This window comes from Capricornis sumatraensis, chromosome 7 (genome assembly GCF_032405125.1).
Source record: "Capricornis sumatraensis isolate serow.1 chromosome 7, serow.2, whole genome shotgun sequence".
In the NCBI taxonomy this organism is placed as follows: Eukaryota; Metazoa; Chordata; class Mammalia; order Artiodactyla; family Bovidae; genus Capricornis; species Capricornis sumatraensis.
The window spans coordinates 20,011,618-20,033,170 of NC_091075.1; the positions used below are offsets into that span (position 1 = coordinate 20,011,618).

The 21,553-nt window shown below is 42.8% G+C and overlaps 1 protein-coding gene across 1 annotated transcript; it reads right to left on the bottom strand.

Annotated features, from left to right (window-relative positions):
• Positions 1-170: 170 nt before the first annotated feature.
• SGMS2 (sphingomyelin synthase 2) lies at positions 171-20,965 on the bottom strand. Its single transcript, XM_068975557.1, has 5 exons — positions 20,511-20,965; positions 16,869-16,986; positions 7,652-7,805; positions 2,230-2,396; positions 171-470 (listed from the first exon to the last, which is right to left on the bottom strand). Exons 1-5 carry the CDS (start codon positions 20,963-20,965, stop codon positions 267-269), a joined length of 1,098 nt encoding a protein of 365 aa, XP_068831658.1. The 3' UTR covers positions 171-266.
• Positions 20,966-21,553: the final 588 nt, after the last annotated feature.

Sequence of the window (21,553 nt, forward strand, 5' to 3'; positions counted from 1 at the left end):
ACAAGCTCTTTAGTAAAATCCCAGTTGGAGGGCTTGTCACCAATGAATGAAGAGCCGAAGGAGAATTTAACTTTCTCAGGATGAATAAAAAAAAAAACAAAAAACAGTCCAAGGGTAATACTTCATCCATCTTTCTAATCACTTGCACAAAACTTGGTCCGCTTCTTCCTTTAGTGATCAGTTTTCCTAAAATAAAAATCAAAACTATACCTTTGGTTACAGCGATAACTCTTTTGGTGTAAGAGTCAATGCCTCTGCTCTGCTCCTCAGGTAGATTTCTCATTATCTTCGCCAATCTTCTGAACCCGTGAGTATTTCTTGCAAGATGATTTGAAGCAGCCAGGAGGCCAGGACAGAGGCCAGGAGAAGCAGCAAGGGATCGAGCCTTGTACGTTTTTCTCAAAAAAATAAAAGATGGGGAACCACCATGCTCGAGACAAGAAATTAGTCTGTGAAGACACCTTCAAGTTCTGTAAAAGGTAAAGAACAGGAAAACGAGACATATTTTTCACGATTTGCACCCTACATTGCTTCTGAATTTAACTGTCATTTGCTATAACTGAACAGGGAAACCAGCAGAATCTGAATCACAAGACAACAGTTGCCGTTGCTCCTTTCTCCAACTCTGATAGGGCTTTCCAGGTGGCGCTAGTGAAAAAGAACCCGCCTGCCAATGAAGGAGACATAAGAAACACAGGTTCAATCCCTGGGTTGGGAAGATCCTCTGGAGAAGGGCATGGCAAGCCACTCCAGTATTCTTGCCTGGAGAATCCCCATGGACAGAGAAGCCTGGCAGGCTACAGTCCATGCGGTCGCAAAGAGGTGGACAAAACTGAAACGACTTAGCACGCATGCATCAACTCTGACAAGATTCTGGCTCCACCCTTGAACCCCTCCCCTCTTTGTGGCTCAGGCAAATCTGCCTGTGATTCCAGGAAGAACGGAGACTCAGGAATGGATGTGAGAGATCTCCAGGAGGAAAAATCTTCAGGATATGTGAGCGGTCAGATCTATGGCTCAAGGAAGGTGGAAGAGTGAAAGGAGAGCTCATAAGGTTGACAGTCTTTAAGGGGAAAGATGGAGATTTCGGTTCAGTGGCGTTAGTAGATACCTAGATGGGACCGGAAGAAGGAAGATGTAAGTAGGAAACAGAGCCACAAGGACAAATGAAGTAATCCATAGAAAGGGCATTTATTAGTGGGCACAACACTGAGAACTGGAGTTAGATCCGTAGGGAATAGCATATTTCATTGTTCACAAATTCTCGCAACACTGTAAGCATCAGACAATATGGAAAATATGGTATTGGACAATAATCAGACTATCCCAAGATAAGTGGGCTTCGCTGGAGGCTCAAACAGTAAAGAATCTGCCTGCAAAGCAGGAGACCCAGGTTCAATCCCTGGGTTGGGAAGATTCCCTGGAGAAGGGAATGGCAACCCACTCCAGTATTCTTGCCTGGAGAATCCCATGGACAGAGGAGCCTGGCAGGCTACAGTCCATAGAATCGCAGTCAGACACTACTGAGTGACTAACACTTTCACTTTTTTTCTCACATTCCCAGATAAGTAAGTCATGGCACGCAGACTAACTCTATTGACACTAAGGACATACACTGAGGCTAGGAAGACACGGTGAAGGAATCATTCTGTCTTGAGACTAGAGGCAGAGAGCAGGAGATAGGCAAGGCTTCTCAGAAGAGATGACATCTGAGCCACCTCTTTCAGAATGAATGGGAGAAGAAAAAAAGGAATCATATGGGAACAAGAGGCAGCAGAAATAAGGAAGGAAGGATAAGAAGGGAAGTCAGAGAGCCTAGTATCACTAAAAGATGTACAAAGTCCAGTTATTCATTAGTTACTCATTTTTGCCTGACTTTAAAAGAGTTGGTGTCTTCCTCAAAATAAGTTCTCTGAGTGTCTCACCTAGCTGCACAACAAAGCTTCTACAGAGAAGGCTCCTAAATTTTTATTCAGTTTTAATTCTCCTATACGTTACCTGATGAGTAAAACACTGTGCTCTACAATTACACAGCATTTTACCCTTAAATGTCATTTATATTTGTGACATTCTTTAAGAGGCAGTCATCCCTATAAGTCAATTGATCTCAACCACACATTTAGGTGGCAACAGCAGTTATTCCCATTAAGCTACATGAACCCCCCGCTGTGTGAAAAGAGGCCCCCTGCCTTTAAAGAAATTATCCAAGGATAATTTCACTGCTCTCACCTTTTCATTGGCCATGGAATGGTACCACCAGAAGAGCCGAGTCGTGATGTAATAGGCAACGATCACGTCGACAGTATAGTGTTCGTGCGCTACCAGAATGCAGATGATCCCGGCAGCGCTCAACAGCCAGCAGATTAAGTGATACCACCAGAAGTGGCGAGGCGAATCTGGACAGCAGAAAAGCGAGAAGAGTTAAGAAGCATTCCCCGAGATGAACTGAATGATGACAGTCTACCCTAAAGACCTGAGAAAAGTCTTTCTAAGGCCAAGATGTCACCGGCGGAGAAAATGGATAACCCAAAGTTATGAGTCACTGTGAACCGCCCAGGATTTGCTCGGGTTGAGGGGGTGGGAGCAGGGGAGGCTGCTGGTAGCAGGTCTAATAGTCATTTCCCTGCGCAGGTTGGTAACACTGCTCTAGGTTTTGCTCACGCAAATAATAAGGAAGAGAACAGAAATATTTCACGTTAGGGTGAGATTGGCTCATACTGGCTCCCACAGGGACTCCACTGGAAAGAAAAAGGGCAGAGGTCAAAAGAAAAAGGTACCGTCTATGAAAACGAGGGATAAGAAAGCAAGAGTGATTTTAGTTCTTATACATAAACTTATTTTCATTCCTGCAGGGAGAGAAAAATGGCATTTGTGCCTAGCAATATTTTGATTCTCAGCAATTTTATGCTGTTATTGCCAATAGCAACTACAGGACAGTCCCTATGTAAAGCTTGGGCTTCCCAGGTGGCTCAGTGGTAAAGAATCCACCTGCAATGAAGAAGATGTGGGTTCGATCCCAGGGTTGGGAAAATACCCTGGAGAAGAAAATGGCAACCCACTCCAGCATTCTTGCCTGGGAAATCTCATGGACAGAGGAGCCTGGTGGGTTACAGTCCATGGGGTTGCAAAAGTGTCAGACGCGACTTAGGAACTAAACAACAACAGCAAAGTAAAAGCTTAGGGTTCTTGACAATTCACTTATGGGTTTGAGCCTTACCTAGTGAGGCCACTATGTTCATGACACTGATCAGCTTTAAGAGAGAACTAAAGCCCTTCACCGGAGAAGGCAATGGCACCCCACTCCAGTGCTCTTGCCTGGAAAATCCCATGGACGGAGGAGCCTGTAGGCTGCAGTCCATGGGGTTGTAAAGAGTCGGACATGACTGAGTGACTTCACTGTCACGCACTGGAGAAGGAAATGGCAACCCACTCCAGCGTTCTTGCCTGGAGAATCCCAGGGACGGTGGAGCCTGGTGGGCTGCCGTCTATGGGGTCGCACAGAGTTGGACACGACTGAAGCGACTTAGCAGCAGCAGCAGCAGCAGCAGCAAGGCCCTTCACAGGTTAAACATGATCCTGCACCAACCTTCCCACACAGGCGGTAATGACACAGGTATAAATGGAAACAGCACTCATTTCTAATAAGTCTTCTTCTCTTGAATAACTGTTTTGTTCCCCTCTTTTAAAGCTTTATTAGCTCACAAAGATAATAATGTAATAGTGAAATTTATTTCATATTTAACTGTGATTATTTGTATAGTGATATTTACTTTTCAGAATGTTACATGACACATCAAATCAGGCATGGTTCAAGTAAAAAATAAAATAGCTAGTGCTCTTTAGGTCCAACGTGAAACAGTAAGATGATAAACCTGTATTTGTATTTGAAAGTCTGATTTCCTACTTCTGAATGTACAACTCATTAATTCTTACTTGCTTCATCCTGCCACTAGGTTCCAGCCAATAGCTCATGGAATCCAAGAATTTTATAGCTGGGAGAAGCCTTACTTCCATAATGTGGGAGGCCAGATCCAGTCCCCAAAACTGTTCTGTTAGGCTTTGAATGTTAAAAACTGAAGCAACATTCAGAAATCTGGAGCTTTCACTAAATATGATTCTCCAGCACCACAGCCCTTACCCTTGCCTGAAATCCCACACCAGTCTTGCTTCCTTCCCATCCTCACGGGTCACCTGCTATTTACCTTAAAAGTTCAAAATGCTTCAGCAAACCTTGTGTATTGGTTTATCCACAAGAGGCGCTTCCCTGGTGGCTTAGATGGTAAAGAATCTGCCTGCCGATGCAGGAGACCCTGGTTCTGTCCCTGGGTCAGGAAGATCGCATGGAGGAGGAAATGGCAACCCACTCCAGTATTCTTGCCCGCAAAATCCCACGGACAGAGGAGCCTGGTGGGCTACAGTCCATGGGGTTGCAAAGAGTTGGACATGACTGAGCGATTAACATTTATGCACAAGAAGCAAAGCTGAAGCAGGTGGGGAGTAAAGAGGTGGCCCGAATGATCAATTTACTACTCACAGAATTGAAAATCAGGCTTTAGGAATATCTAGACACCCTAGCACTGCTCTCCCATAAAAATATATTCCCTATTAGCTACTACATTGGGACCACTGCTCATTAATTGAGAACACTGGTGGACCCAAATAGAAGATTTAATATAAACTATTTTTAAACAGAAATGGCAAAATGGCAATCCTCTCTGCTCTCTCATTCTATCGCCAGGGATAACCTTGAGCTGAGAGATGATGACACAATTCTTAATAAACTCCACTGTCTGTGTGGGATCCGATCCCTGCCTGTCAGTGACTACCAGAGATAATGGACTCAGTGTAGTAGCAAGGTGAAAAAGAAAGAGGAAGAAAAAGTTTTCTCAACCAGTAAGACATTTGGTACTAAGAGCTAGGTGGGTTTCTCCAGGCCAACTTTATAGGGAAGGAACCGAGGTCCCGATGATAATCCACCAATGACAACAGAACGTCAAACAAGGAGTGTCCAAAACGATCAAACGTCAGGAAAGCAAAAATATACAAATAATGCTTCTAACTCTAGCAGCGGAATCTCCAAAGAAACCACTGGAACCACTGCTAACTCATAACAACAACACATGGTATAATTTAGAAGCTGTTTCCCCTAATTGCATAGGAAGCGGACCTAAACACGGGATACTTGGCTTACGTACAGAACGGATCCTAAAGCTGGGTTTGTATCCAGTATTACAGATTTGCCCTTTTGTTTCTCAACAAAGCTTAGAGAAAGCAGAATGTAATTCTTTCCTTGCTATATGTAAACTTACACAAGTTTAAAGATCTCAAGCCCAAACCATACCTGGGGAAGGAAACATGTCTACGTTTATTGCCTTTATTAAAGTAGAGAAATAATTATGCAGTTGCCCTATTGTGCGAAGGTAAAGGAACAACAATAAGCCAACATCCAGGCTATTTCTGAGCAATTCTACCAGACCAGACACTTGGGTTTCCAAAAATTCTAAGCAGAGCCAAGAAACTGAGAGTGGCACTGCTGAAGTCAGCCTCCAATTACTAACTGTGGACTGTGGCTAATTCACTCACTTTCCTTATGCTTAAGTTTCCTCTGAAAAAATGGGGGAAATCAGTGCTTCCCTCCTGGGGTGGCTGCAGGGATTAAATAAACTAATCTGCACCGAGGGCTCAGAATAGTGCCCAGCACAGAGGAAGTATTCTGTCTACTCGTTGTTATTGGTAACGTCACCTCGTCTTCAGTTATCAAACTGGCCCTCCGTTTCCTGGGGTATTCTCTCTTCATTACCTGGTTTTCCACCCACAGTGGCTTCACTCTCAACTTGTAACAGCTCCCTGCCATCATCCTCGTCTTCTATAAGCTTTTATGATGTAACAGATTAGAGGCAAGATTCTACCACCCAAACGAACCTCTCAACTGGAGAGTGACTGACCTTACACAGAGATGGGACCTTTCCAGAGCAGAAGCTGGAGTGAGAACCACACACAACATAAATCGCTCTGCCCGCCACCCAGAACCAACAACTAGGTATTAGAAATTTCAGAAGACTGAAGTTGAAGGAGACACTGGTGCCCACACAGAACTAGGTTCCTATCTTCCACCACTTCCCCAACAATGTAAGAACATAAATACGAGGGGAAAGGTGCCCAAGGCCTCTGCCTTCAAGGCAGACAGTGTGACAAAGGCCGAACACTTAATAGACTGTTCACCCTGCTCAAGGCTTGCATATAGTAGCATTTAGAAAGAAAACAATTCAGAAGATATACAGTTGCCATCAAAAAACAAAAAGACTTCATCTACTACAGAGACTCTCATCTCTTTGTCATAATGCCCTCAAAGCAGAATTAAAACCTATATATATCCCAGGCAATCTAAGGGCAAGAATTCACCTCTGCTCCACAGGAAGAGAAACCATGATAGGTCTAAACCTGTTTGCATTGATGATGGTTAAAAGAGGAAGGAAGAGAACTGAGCAAAGGGGACAGAAGGGAGGTCTCCTTCCCCTGCTTTCTGCCCAAAGACCCTTATGACATGCTTTGCAAGTGAACAGAATTGAGATAAGACTCCAAAAGAACACTGGCAGGGAGATGGGGTATCTTGCAATTGAAGATGAAGGGTAATACTGACCAGCTGGTAAAAATGGAGGAAGAAGCATCACTACTTCAAAAGAATTTGGAGATAATGGGACCAACCACACAAAGCCTCAGAAATCTACAAGGGGATGTGCTGGCAGCTAAAATCAAATACAGTCCCCACCCCTCTTTCCAGTGAACAAGATGTTATTCTAGGCCCCCTCCCCACGAAGTTATTGGAATACACAAGAACTTTGTATAATGAGAATTAAGTATATAAATATGGAAAGATATTTCACATTCTCATCTCCGTGTTGTTTTTTAAGATAAGAAGAAAATGGTCAGAATTGGCAAAATGTTTCGTGAAGATGCCTATTAAAGCATAGAAAGCTACTGGAAGTGACGAAATTAGAATAAAGTCGGACAAGGAAAAGTTACAAAAGAGGAAAACGTTAAGCAAAGCATTGGGGATGATGAAATGAATCCGTAAAATGGAAATTTCACTCAAAAGTCCTTTCCATTGGGCTCTGGAGCACGTTGATTCTTTTTGCGATAAACTTAAAGATTCCTCTTAAGTCCAACATTAAAATAGCCTTTCATACCTTGGTAGCACTAGTGGTAAAGAATCCACCTGCCAAAACAAGAGACTGTAAGAGACTCTGGTTTGATCCCTAGGTTAGGAAGAGCCCCTGGAGTAGGAAATGGCAAAGCCCCTCCAGTATTCTTTCCTAGAAAATCCCAGAGACAGAGGAGTCTGGAGAGCTACAGTCCATAGGGTTGCAAAGTCAGACACAACTCAAGTGACTTAGCATGCACACACCTTAAGAAGTACTAACCGAGGAGGGAGACATTTTGGAGGCATGCTGAATGTTAGCAAGAAGCCAGGGCTAGGATTTAACCCTTCAGTGTTCATGACTGGTTGCAATGATTTTTAATACACACACACACACACCCCCTCCTCCTCCCATGGCTCTTAATTTCGACAGAATAAGGGCTCATCAGTTTCAGGGCCTAGGGATTCCAGTCACTGCAACAATCAACAAAGCAGGAATGAGTTATCACTTACATTCTTTGATGAACAAGTAAGTAAGTGTCAGCACAACTGTGTGGCCGCTGAAGAGGAAGTCCCCACACAAGATGTGTGATCCCGTGATGGACAATCCACCGCCAGAGATCAGCCGTAGAATCCGCTGTACTTTGGCCTGAGAGTCTCCGTTGAGCTGAATGACACAAGAAGATCAGGAAGAAAATTCACAAGCTGATAAATCAAGTGTTAGCCTAATTTATGTGACATTTACAAAGGTCATCGGTTGTGATTTTTTTCCCTTTTAAGTCAAAAGGAATCCAAGGGGGAAGCTCCTCAAACTGGGTTTTATTCATTGCATTGGCCAGTTTTAGTGACATGTTCTAAATTATTCAGTATGTTACTAATAATATGTCTTGGTGGTGGTGTGTCCTTGGGCAAAGCTTTTAAAAATATTAATAACCAATGACTTCACCACAGTTATGCACTGAAAAGATCAAAGCTCCTCTCTTTCCTCTTTGCAGGGGAAGTCGGGGTTTCGGATAGTTAATATTTGATTCGGCTGCCCTCCACATTACTAATACTCTACAGAGTATCCCTACCTTGTGTTAAGTGGGCAGCCTAGACGGTGCATATAGTTGTATTAATGTCTGATCCAAATATCTGCAGTTTAAAAGAGCTGCAATTTGTTAAATAATTTAAATAGGTTTGAAAATGATGGATTAGGGATGTACTGGTTGCTTTAAAGGGAGTGGCTTGATCAGGGAAAACATCCTCAGAGCAAAAATCTGTGTGCCATGGCAGGGGGTGAGCGAAGGGCTCCCCTGGGCGAGGTGGAGAAGCCCTGAGAAGCGTCCATGATGACGCAGGGACAATGAAGGGCTAGAGCAGGAGTGTGATACAACAGTCAGAGGTTTATAACCCATTCAAGCAGAGGCACACAGATCTCTCTTACGTGTAGAATCGACTACAAAATGCAACAAACTAGTGACTATAACAAAAAAAGAAGCAGACCGACAGCTATACAGAACAAACTAGTGGTTACCAATGAGAAGACAGAGCCGCGGAGAGAGGCGACACAGGGGTGGGAAGGCGGGAGTACAAACTGCTGGGTGTAAGAAATGGAGATGCACCGTGGACACAGCCATCGTCAATCCAGAGGCTCAGACCCATCACGGTTTATCTTCCAGTGGAGCACAAGAGTCCATCGACTCTTGCCCCCAGACTGCCCAGGGTTACAGGTTTTACGGACGGACTTGTGGACACAGCAGGGCATGGAGAGGATAGGGTGAATTGAGAAAGTAGTGAGAAGCTGCTACATAACACAGGGAAAGCAGCCTGGTGCTCTGTGATGATCTAGAGGGGTGGGACGAGAGAGGGGAGGGAGGTTCAAGACGGAGGGGTTCATGTATAATTCTGATGGGTTCCCATTGTTGTATGGCAGAAATCAATATAACACTGTAAAGCAATTATCCTCCAATTTAAAAAAAAAGTCTCAAGGATGTATTGTACAACACAGGGAATACAACCAATTTCATAATAACTGTAAGTAACCTTTAAAAATTGTACTAAAAAACAACAACAACAAAACCCAAACCTTAGATATACGGGAAGGAATAGTGGACTGAGCGGGAATACATGAGAAACTGGAATACTGAAATGCTGGGCCACCGGGTGGAAGACTTCGGATCAGCCTAATATCAAGTGAATAGGTTTAGAAAATCAAAGAATGATACTCAGAAATAAAACGAAGTAAGAGGAGACATGAGAAGAGAAATACAGAAAGACTGTCAATGACTATTCGCTTGGGGCCCGGGCGCACAGCTATGTGACACGCTGCCTTTCACACTCAGTGATGATCCTTCTAGGCACTGGCCCCTGAGACGCAGCCAGGCCGATCACGGTGGTGGTTCAAGTCTTTGGCAGTGTAGACAGGTAGTGTCTGGTCCAAGCAGATGTGCAGTTGTGAAAGAGGGTGAGATGTGTACAGATGGGTAAGAAGACAGTCCAGTCTCCAAAGCAGGTGGAAACCCATCCTGTTCAGTACCATAGGAACTGGGGCAGGAATCTTTGTCTAAAAATTTTCCAGTGAAAAGTATCTTATGGATCTGGAAACATGTCTGGTATTCAGATGACCCCTGTAAAAAGGCAAACACACTATGCTGGGGTGATAGTTAAGTGTAGGGCTCTGTAGCACAAGATGATGGGAAACAGGATTAGAGGTCAAGGGAAGAAACTGGAGGTTTCAAGGAAACTTAACCTCCTTCCAAAGTTGGCTCAGGACAAGCCCAGGAGGCTAATCCGAGAGAATATACAGGTTTCATTGAGTTGAGAGTCCTTAAAACAAACATGTTAAGTAATAGGTGACCCTGCCTTGAAAAGATAGATCTAGAAGGCGGTAAAGGATCCGCAGGGGATTCCCAGGGGGTGCTAGTGGTAAAGAACCTGCCTGCCAGTGCAGGAGACATGAGAGACACAGGTTCAATCCCTGGGTGGGGAAGATCCGCTGGTGAAGGGCATGACAACCCACTCCACTATTCTTGCCTGGAGAATCCCATGGACAGAGGAGCCTGGTAGGCTCCAGTCCATGGGGTCACAAAGAGTCGGACATGACTGAATTACTAACGGTTTCACTACTTTCTCACTTTTCAAAGGATGCATACCCAGAGAAGAGAAGGACTGTTGACAGAATTGCAGGACTCCCCGCAGACCACATGAAATGCTTGAAAGCCCTTGATGTGCAGGATAGAATCTAGCATGCACTTTATCAGATCTGAGGTGGACCTTCAGGAATTTCTGGTTGTGTGGTTGGTACAAACTGTCAACACTGAGATCAAATAAAAAGGTATGTACACTCCAGCCGACCATTGTGTTCTCAGTTTTAAGAACACATTATTCTTCACTTCAAAACCATAATAATTTTTTTTTTAAATCCACTCACCCACCCGAACTCAATGCTTGGATTTTCGAAGTGCAAAAACACTTAATCCAAAGGTATAACCAAACCAGGAGTGAAAATACTACCGCCACCCATTCTCTCTGCCCCCCTTCCTTCCAGCGGTATTCAGGTATAGAAATTTGCAATAACATTTCACAGGACAGAGGAAGGGCTCTCTTCTGCTCCTCAATCTCTCAATCCTGTCACTGCTATCTTAGACGTCAGAACACATGCTCAGCATAAATGCCAAATAGAACTTCAAGAAAGGAAGTTTAAAAAGAGGGTGGAAAGAAAACTGCGGAAGGGACGGGTAACAGAGTTGAGATTAACGGATTATTTCCTGTGTGTGCGCATCCTCAGTCCCTTCAGTCATGTTTGACTCTCTGCGACCCCATGGCCTGTAGCCCGCCAGGCTCCTCTGTCCATGGGATTCTCCAGGCAAGAATACTGGAGTCAGTAGCCATTCCCTCCTCCAGGGGATCTTCCCAACCCAGGGATCGAACCTAGGTCTCCTGCAGGGAAGCCCTAGCTCTGTTCTATTTCACTGGGACCTCCATCATACACCACTTAAAATTCTAGTTCCTCTTAATTTCCTCATTTTTTATACCATTCCATGCTATTTCTGAATATAGAGTTGAAGATGTAAAAAAGCAGAAAGAGAAGCATTGATCATAATAGCCAAAACAGAGCTCAGTGTTCTCAAGGGTTCCTCCAACTGTGACCTTCACACACCATTTCCCCCCAAAATAACTTAGGTACAAACGAGATCAACTTGGCTGCTGCCAAACCAGAAACCTTGCCATCCATACATTCCCTTCAATTTAGAAAAGAAGAGGTCCTCTGCACCTCTACAGCAAGGATGAGAGGGCAGCTTTCTCAGGAAAAGCAAAGTAGCTGTGCCAGCCCAATATTTCCTGTGGAAAAAGGGATTTGAAAACCTAAAGCATTTCATGCGAGTCCTAATAACTAGGCCAACATCCATCTAAACACAACTGTCGGAACTCAGATGTTGTGCCTGCAAACCAAAGCTTGGGTGGGTGGGATGGAGCAAATCATAACCTAAGGACTTCAACCCTAGGATGGAGAAGGAAGGAGGGCAACCAGAAAACTGCAAGTCAACGATTCTACCGAGGGCCTTTCACTGCAACGGCTTCTGTGACCACACCCAGTGCGTAACGAGTGACGTCAGGCATCAGTGGCCGGTCAGACAGCCTTCCAGAGCAAGTGGTTTCAGCACACAGAGTTCTGTCATTGCTCTCAGTCACTAAGGGCATTCTGTAGAGTCAGCAGAAAAGGAGACAGGTATATTATCTAACAGTTTTGCAACCACAAATCTAAGGAGCGCTGAAGCCGGAGGCTGGACCACATTTAAAATGCAATTCTGCTCCCTGTTCTGTCAAACCACGTCCTCTCTAGTCAAACAAACTGATGTGTGTTTGCTTTACTGAGCCACAATCTAGGCACCCAAAGCCTGCTGATGCTTCAGAAAGAGGTTCTGGGTCTTGACAACTGAACACAGGGGCTGATTAGCAAGGATGTCCCTAGAGCTTCCTTGTGAGTCTTCGCATCTCAGTTATTCAGCAGCAACATTTGCTCTTGTGGCTTCTGAAAATTGTATGTTTTCCATAGAAGATAATCTCTAATTTACATCTTTCTATAATCATAGCAATTCATTCCTGTAAATCACACCTTTTACTAGGATGGGCTTGCCTTCTCTCCTGTGGCCATTTCCTCATTTAACCCACCACAATAACCCCTTAGAAGTATTTATTATGCCTCTGAACTTCTCCCATGCCTTAAATTAGTTTCACTAAAAATCAGCCAATGTTTAAATTCAATATGTACACTGTTTTAATTACACACACTTTCTGCCTTGATGGCTTTAGAAAATTAGAGCTTCTCAAACCACACCTATATTTGGTGAAGGAGACTGTTGACTTCTTTAGAACAACTCTATTTTTTCCCTCCACCTTGGACATCTGCTTAGTGTTCAGTAAAAAATGTTAGGCTTTACTCCCTTGCCCAGAAAGCACATGATTTGCACGTTTCCTTTTTTATAAACCAGGGCACACTGGAGTCTAAGATGATTAACAGTTCTCTTGAGAAATGATTCTACCTGGAGAAGCTATAAATCCTGCTTACAATAGTCTCAGTATCCATTCTCACACTCTGTCTCAGGAAATGGGTGAATTTAATTCAGATGACCATTATATCCACTACTGTGGGCAAGAATCCTGCAGAAGAAATGGAGCTGCCCTCTTAGTGAACAGAAGAGTCCACAATGAAGTACTTGGGTACAGTCTCAAAAATAACAGAATGATCTCCAATCATTTCCAAGGCAAATCATTCAACGTAACAGTAATCCAAGTCTGTGCCCCAACCACTGAGGCCAAAGAAGCTAAAGTTGAATGGTTCTATGAAGACCTACAAGAACTCCTAGCACTAACACCAAAAAAATATATGTCCTTTTCATCATAGGGGACTGGAATGCAAAAGTAGAAAGTAAAGAGATACTTGGAGTAACAAGCAAGTTTGGCCTTGGAGTACGAAATGAAGCAGGGCAAAGGCTAACAGAGTTCTTCAAGAGAATAACACACTAGTCATAACAAACACCTTTGTCCAACAACACAAGAGACGACTCTCCACATGGACATCACCAGATGGTAAATATAGATATCAGACTGATTATATTCTTTGCAGCCAAAGATGGAGAAGCTCTACACAGTCAGCAAAAACAAGACCTAGAGCTGACTGTGGCTCAGATCATCGGTTCCTTATTGCAAAATTCAGAGTTAAATGGAAGAAAGTAGGGAAAACTACTAGGCCATTCAGGTAGGGCTTAAATCAAATCCCTTGTGATTATACAGTGGAAGTGAGAAATAGATTCGAGGGATTAGATCTTGTAGAGAATGCCTGAAGAATTATGGACAGATGTTTGTAACACTGTATAGGAGGCGGAGACCAAAACTATCCCAGAGAAAAAGAAATATAAGAAGGTGAAGTGGTTGTCTGAGGAGAATTTTAAAATAGCTGAGGAAAGAAGAGAAGCAAAAGGTAAATGGAGAAAGGGAAAGACATACCCAACTGAATGCAAAGTTCCAGAGAATAGCAAGGAGAGATAAGAAGGCTTTCTTCAACGAAAAATGCAAAGAAATAGAGGAAAACAATAGAATGGGAAAGACTAGAGATCTCTTTACGAAAACTGGAGATAACAAGGAACATTTGATGCAAGGGTAGGCACAATAAAGGACAGAAATGGTAAGGACCTAACATAAGCAGAAGAGATTAAGAAAAGGTGGCAAGAATACACAGAGGAACTATACAAAAAACATCTTAATGACCCAGATAACCACAGTGGTGTGATTCACTCACCTAGAGCCAAACATCCTGGAGCGTGAAGTCAAGTGGGCCTTAGGAAGCATTACGATGAACAAAGCTAGTGGACATGACGGAATTCCATCTGAGCTATTTAAAATACTAAAAGATGATGCTGTTAAAGTGCTGCACTCAATATGTCAGCAAATCTGGAAAACTGAGCGGTGGCACAGGACTGGGAAAGGTCAGTTTTCATGCCAATCTCGAAGAAAGGCAATGGCAAAGTGTTCAAACTACCATACAATCACACTCATTCCACACACCAGCAATGTAATGGTAAAAATCCTCCAAGCTAGGCTTCAGCAGTACGTGAACCAAGAACTTCCAGAAATGCAAGCTGGGTTTAGAAAGAACAGGCAGAGGAACCAGAGATCAAATTGCCAACATCTGTTTGATCACGGAGAAAGCCAGGGAATTCCAGAAAAAATCCACTTCTGCTTCATTGACTACGATAAAGCTTTTGACTGTGTGGATCAAAACAAACTGGAAAATTCTTAAAGATATGGAAATACCAGACCACCTTACCTATCTTATCTGTTTCCTGAGAAACCTGTATGATGATCAAGAAGCAACAGTTAGAACTGGACATGAAACAATGGACAGCTTCAAAATTGGGAAAGGAGTATGTCAGGCTGTATATTGTCACCCTACTTATTTAACTTATATGCAAAGCACATTATGTGAAATGCCAGGCTGGATGAATCACAAGCTAGAATCAAGACTGCTGGGAGAAATATCAACAACCTCAGATACGCAGATGATAACAGTCTAATGGCAGAAAGTGAAGAGGGATTAAAGAGCCTCTTGCTGAGGGTGAAAGAAGAGAATGAAAAAGCTGCCTTAAAACTCAACATTCGAAAAACTAAGACCATGGCATCTGGTCCCATCACTTCATGGCAAATAGAAGCAGAAAAAGTGGAAGCAGTGACAGATTTTACTTTCTTGGGCTCCAAAAATCACTGCAGACAGTGACTATGGCAATGAAATTAAAACACACCTGCTCCTTGGAAGGAAAGTTATTACAAACAAGGAGATCAGCCCTGGGATTTCTTTGGAAGGAATGATGCTAAAGCTGAAACTCCAGTACTTTGGCCACCTCATGCAAAAAGTCGACTCATTGGAAGAGACTCTGATGCTGGGAGGGATTGGGGGCAGGAGGAAAAGGGGACGACAGAGGATGAGATGGTTGGATGGCATCACCGACTCGATGGACATGAGTTTGAGTGAGCTCCGGGAGTTGGTGATGGACAGGGAGGCCTGGTGTGCTGTGATTCATGGGGTCGCAAAGAGTCGGACACAACTGAGCAACTGAACTGAACTGAACTGAACTGAGAGAGTGTATTAAAAATCAGAGACATCACTTTGTCGACAAAAGTCTATATAGTCAAAACTATGGTTGTTTTAGTAGTCAGGTACAGATGTGAGAGTTGGACCAAAAAGAAGGCTGAGTGGGAAAGAATGGCTGCTTTTGAACTGTGGTGTTGGAGAAGACTCTTGAGATTCTTTTGGACTGTAAACAAATCAAACCAGTCAATCCTAAAGGAAATCAACTCTAGATATTCATTGGAAGGACTGATGCTAAAGCTCCAATACTTTGGCCACTTGATGTGAAAAGCTGACTCATTGGAAAAGACCCTGATGCTGGGAAAGATTGAAGGCAGGAGGAGAAGCAGGTGACAGAGGATGAGATGGTTGGATGGCATCACCGACTCGGTGGACATGAGTTTGAGCAAGCTCTGGGAGATGGTGAAGGACAGGGAAGCCTGGAGTGCTGCAGTCCATGGGGCCACAAAGAGGTAGATACGCCTTAGCAAATGAAAAACAACAACAATCTGAGCAAAAGGCCACTCTGTCTTTCCAGTTACTAAAACCTCTGAGTTCATCCTTGATTTCTTTCTCTTAAACCCATGTCCAACTTATTAGTATATCCTGTCTGTTCTACCTTCGAAATATATCCCAAATGGAATGACTTCTCCTCACTAGCACAGTCACCACCAAGGTTCAAGTTCCTACAATGGGCTAAAGGTCCTGTGAAATATGTGGCTGCATCATCTCAACTTTTCACAGCTCTGCTCAGCCACACAGGTCTCCGTGCTTTTCTGGAATGCACCATGACAGTTATTTCCTTGTCCTGGAGTTCTCACCCCATCCACATGGCTCACTCCCTAAGCCTGGTTGGCTAAAAGCTTTCTTATTGAAGACGTTTTCCTGACCACTCTGTAAAATAGTGTTGTGTTTCAGTTGCTCAGTCATGTCTGACTCTTTGTGATCCTATGGACTGTAGCCCACCAGGCTCCTCTGACCATGGGATTTCCCAGGCAAGAATGCTGGAGTGAGGGCCCATTTCCTTCTCCCTGGGATCTTCCCAACCCAGGGATGGCACCCACATCTCCTGCATCAGCTGGCAGATTCTATACCACTGGGCCATGGGGGAAGCCTATATAAAATAGTTCCTACCCTCATAGTCCCTTTCACCCTTACTCAGCTTTATTTATTTTACTCACCCTTACTCCAACTGACAGCTATCTGACCCACCACCATGTAACAAGTTATGACTTTATTTATTCATTGCCGTTCTTCCATAAGAATATACATTCTCAGAGGAGGAGAACTTCATTTTGGTCATTGCTATCATACAGTGCCTGGGATACAACAGGAACTTAATACTTCCAAAATGACTGGATGAATGAGAAAATGAAAAGGCCAAAAAAAGCAGAGTCCCAAATCCGGCAGTAACTTCCGGGTAGCAGAAAATAAAAGTTTTATGCACAAAGACATACATTTTATTACCACATTCTCATTTCTCCCCCACAAAATCTAAAGCAAAGCAGAAAACGTGCCAGATTTCAGTTAACACATATGAATGTGTCTAGGAGAACAAGTAACAGAGAGCAGGTGCTCGATCACTGCTTACCGTCCTCTAAAGGGTAATTCGGAGGGGCTTACCTTTGGAGCACACTGGAAATGCATCCCAGGCACCGGGAGGGTAGTGACATACATTGTGATACAGCGATACAGGTATAAAGTCCCAATGATAAAAAAGAATCTGCGCCCCACTATTGACCTAAGGGAAAAATGGGGATGGGAAAAAAATAGGTTTACTGGGGCTTTCTGATCCTAAAGGCAATATAAAATAAGGTTGAACAGAATAAAAAATATCTGCAGTTTTCTGAACTAAAGATTCACATACCACGATCAATCTAGGTGGGTTGGGCCCCAAAGGTGTGGTGAGTCTCTGGTGAGTTAAAGTAGTTTAAAGGTTAAATAACCACCTCTCCTTAAAAAAGCACTCTTTGCCAGAGAATTCAATGAACCTCTCTCTGTTGTCAGTCAACCCACTGCATTAATAAGCCCTCTCTCAGGAACATAGCACAGGTATAAGCGAGCCACAGCCACAGCCGCAGAGGAATTTAGTAATGAGCTAAGGTGATACTACATAATTGGGCACATAGGGAAATGGGACAACTCATTTAACCTAAGTTATATAAGCAAGGGTTATTTGGGGACCATCCAAAAATATTCTGACAACTTCGGCATGAACTATTTTGTCTATGACTATAGAGATTTTCAGAGAATTATATTTTGAAGACGGTCAAAGGGTCCTCGTGCATTTAAGGATATTTAAGAGTGAAGCTGTAAATTTCACCCTTATTTTATGCATTCTTGATGAAAAGAGGCCAAAAAAAAAAAAAAAAAAAAGCCACAAGTCCTTTTTCCCTTTGTATGTTTTGGTGGAGACAGCTGTCTTGACTAACATTAGTCCTGCCCTTTGCCCTCTGAGTCCTTAGTCTGAGGCAGTGGTTCAGAGAAGCTGGCTCTGAGCACCCTGTCTCCGAAGGGAAAGGCTTTCCCTGTCTGCACCGCTGCCTCATGGGTTCCTGAATGGGCATGGGAAGTTCTGAAGATGGGACTTCCCTAGTGGCCCAGGGGCTAAGACTCCTTGCTCCCAATGCAGGGGGTCTGGGTTCGATCCCTGATCAGGGAACTAGATCCCACATGCTGCAACTAAAGCTCCTGCCTGCCACAACTAAGACCCAGGACAGCCAAATAAATACTTTTTAGAAAACTAAAAAAAAAAAGTTCTGAAGATGGCCCTGCTGTGCAGTCAGAGATGGGTCTATAAACTCTGGGCTCTGAGGATTAAGACATGGGTGAGACCCACAAAGCCCTTAGAATTACTAGTTGTAACTTTCCTAGTACATAAAATATATTACCTCCAGGTCCCCCATTTTCAGAGCTCTCAAACTTCCCAAACCAGATCTTCCCAAAGATCTCTGGAAAAACAGACAGTTCCAGGCATGTGGCATATTTTAAGTTTTCTCTGAGACTGCAGTCGGCTGTGGATCAAGGTCTAATTCAGGTAACTGTTGGGACTTCTAATTTAAAGAATTATGTACAGATATAATTTTAGCTGTCTGTCTCCAAGAGCTATTTTAAGAAGATTCCAGGGTTTTGGGGATCAAAATATATAGAGAAAAACCACCTTGACTAGTTGATGAAAGCATTTATTTATTGCAAGGCATTTCTTTCAAAGGCTTACTATTCTAGCATTGCCTTTACTAGTACTAAAAAGGAACAGGTGATAAACATTGCTGACTGTCTCCATTTGGTTAAGTGAAAAACTATCCTCCCTTTGATTCAACCCCAGGCTCAAAAGGAGCGCTGAATTGTGCTCCATGCTGTTAGACACGGTGAAGTAATAAGCAGGAATTATTATGAGTCGATTATATTCACTCCAGTATTCACAGTTCAGCAGTACTCAGAACAGAAAATTAACTTAGAGGTGAAATATGCACTCTGCAGTCTTATTTAGTTTAAGAACTACTGCCAATTATTTTTTCCCCCATCGCTTTGAAGGTGCTCTTAAGTGAGAGAGTCAGAGTACAAGTAGAATTTTTTATTCACCTGGAATGTGCAAAACAAGTTATAAAAATTACTCTACCAGTTACTAAAATGTTAGATCCAAATCTACCTGAAAAAAGAAAATTAGTGCGATTTTCCCCAACAAGTTTTTGCTGGTGGACTGTGACCAAAACAGTGGATGCTATTAAAATGCATGGCTGGCTTGTGTGACTTCAAGTTTTGATGTGGTAGAACCAAAGATGGCCATGGAAAGGCAGGTTAACAACAATCCTCTGGATGAACATTCAAACACAGCAAAACGGTACTTCGGGCTGGAAGCCAGCTGCTAAACAGACCCTGGGACATTTCTATTTTCACGGACATATACGAATAAAACTTTGCTCTAAAATAAAAGAGAGCAAATATCTTTGGCCTGAGCAGTCTCTCTTAATAGTGTGTCAATTCCAGACACTGAAAAGAAAAACGCTAAAAGTTTTTTAGCTTTTAGCATGAAGCATCTCATAACCAACACCTTCTGTAAAAAGTTCTAAGACAATTGACAGCTATGTGATTCACTTATACATATTGAGAGAAATATTTTATTTACAAGAAAATGCTCAGGAATGACTTCAGTTTGTGGAACAAGTTTTCAAAACTGCAAACTTGATGTAGAACTCTTTAGCAAAGACAGATTGAACTCTTCAAATCTCAAAGCAACAACCAATTGAAAAAATAATACAGCATAAATTCTCTCTTCAAATAATGATCTTGTGGCATTAACACTGAAATCCTATTTGACTCTGAAGTGTATTGAATACATTAGCATATATTATACTTTTAAAAGCCCTGTTTGTGGGCAATGTTTTGACCAAATTTATATTTGTCACTTAATTACTAGAATCTTAGCAGAGAAAAACATCTGAATAATGGCTGAGAAGAAAAGAGGAACTGAGCCCCCCCCCCTTTTTTTAAAATGGGCTAGCAGTCTGAATTCACAGGGAAACAGAAATAACCACTTCAGAGCTTTGTCCTATTTTTAAGTGTCTTCAAAGCAAAAGTACCTGGCTTACTACACTTCCTGATTTCTGCTATTCTAAACAGGGAAGACTGAAGCCAGTGAACTGGCTGCTCCTTTGTGATGGCGTGAGGAAACTAGAAGGCCTGTTTACTACAGGTATGTAAAACCTAAACTGCATGGACCCAGGTCTAAATGCAGTTTATTAAGCAAACTCTTGTGGTTGAATTGCTAATAGGCAAATGGAAAAGAAATGTAAAATCTGAGAACTCTTGAAGAGAGGCAAACCTCAAAGCCTGCTGTGATTGACTGTAGACCAATATAGTCATCACATTCTGAGTAACAGCCGACTACTTTCCCCACCTGTCAGGAGCCTGGAATAACAAAAGCATGATGAAGTGAATGTATTCCTTTCCAAGCCTCTTAATGTACCATGCAAATACCATAGTGCCAAGTTGCTTGAAATCAGAACTGCACCTTAAATTTACAAGCTTTGAGTCATCCACCACAGCATTTCTGTACCTGCCACTTCCATACAGTTGCTCAATAAATGCTGATGGAATAATGACTGGATTTACTCAAGGTTGTAGATCTTTCTATCTCTTCATCAAGTGCCTGGATAAGACTGAAGTTATCAGATAAAACCAAGAAAGAGCATTTCGATCACACATCTACTCACTTAAATATAAACTCCCATGGCAAACCCCCAAAACATGTTAGACCTTACTTACTTGTATCTCAAAAACAGCCACTGGGTGATCCATAATCCAACTAATATAATCCCATTTATTTCTGATACAGAAAATGCCCATTTCACCCGATCTATGTAATCAAAAAACTTGTCTGGGAGTGGAGGGCTGAGTTCCTTGGGAGGGACCCTCTCGTGCACAACCGTGATCATGACGGTTGTCAGGACAAGGTTGAAAAGAGCGTACACGAAAGCAATGCCCGTTTTCCACCACTCGAGGGGAAACTTGTTCCTCGCTTCTGTGGGCATAGCAATTTGGATATAGTCCGGGTACTTTTTGGTGCCTTTCCGCAACCCATTGGATAAGCTCTTAGGTTTGTTGTTGCCATTTCTGTTCTCTTCTTCGACAGGCTCAGGAGGTCTCGTGTAAGTGTCTGCAGGGTCATTGGTTCGATTTTCCATATGTTCCTCAAGTTTTGCTGTCTCTATGATATCCATTGTCCCCTGGTCTTCAGGTCAAAAAGGAGATGGTAAAGTTCTTGTTCTTTGCGGAAACTCGACTTCTTCTAATCCTTCTATTTCCAAGATCAACATGGACTCTTAAGACTGATCTTGTTTCCTAGTATAAAACATAGATGGTCTCCATCTCTCTAGTGCTCCTCCTGGGCCACCATCTGCTATACGTCTACCACTTTCAGGAAAGGACGCCAATTTTCTTTCCCCCAAAGATGTTACTATCCCACCTGGAGAAACAAAACAGAACTCTGTTCAGAAACCGTGCTTGTCCACTTGCCAACCATCCAATACAAAAGCATTATCAAAATAAGGAAATAAATACCAAAGCCATTGGCTTTATAAATATATCGTCAGAACATAGTTAAAAGCTGCTGAGATGGAGTTTATTTATAAAACACTGAATTGTTTCATCTCGGAATTCTTCTCTTTTTGAGCTGATTTCAGTATAAATAGGAACATTCTAATAAACAATTCCTTTTCAATTTCTTTAAATAAAAGTCAGGACCCAGCATTGCAAACACTTCATCAGACAGTATCACTTGTTGCTAACCATGAAGTCATAATAAGCCA

Bases quoted from the DNA above. Each gene is read 5' to 3' on its own strand.
- SGMS2 (XM_068975557.1), bottom strand. From the start codon at position 20,965: ATGGATATCATAGAGACAGCAAAACTTGAGGAACATATGGAAAATCGA. The intron at 16,987-20,510 runs GTAAGTAAGGTC...TTTTTCCCTTAG, and splicing joins TGGCTGTTTTTGAGATACAA to GTCAATAGTGGGGCGCAGAT. The intron at 471-2,229 runs GTGAGAGCAGTG...TACCTTTTACAG, and splicing joins ATTCCATGGCCAATGAAAAG to AACTTGAAGGTGTCTTCACA.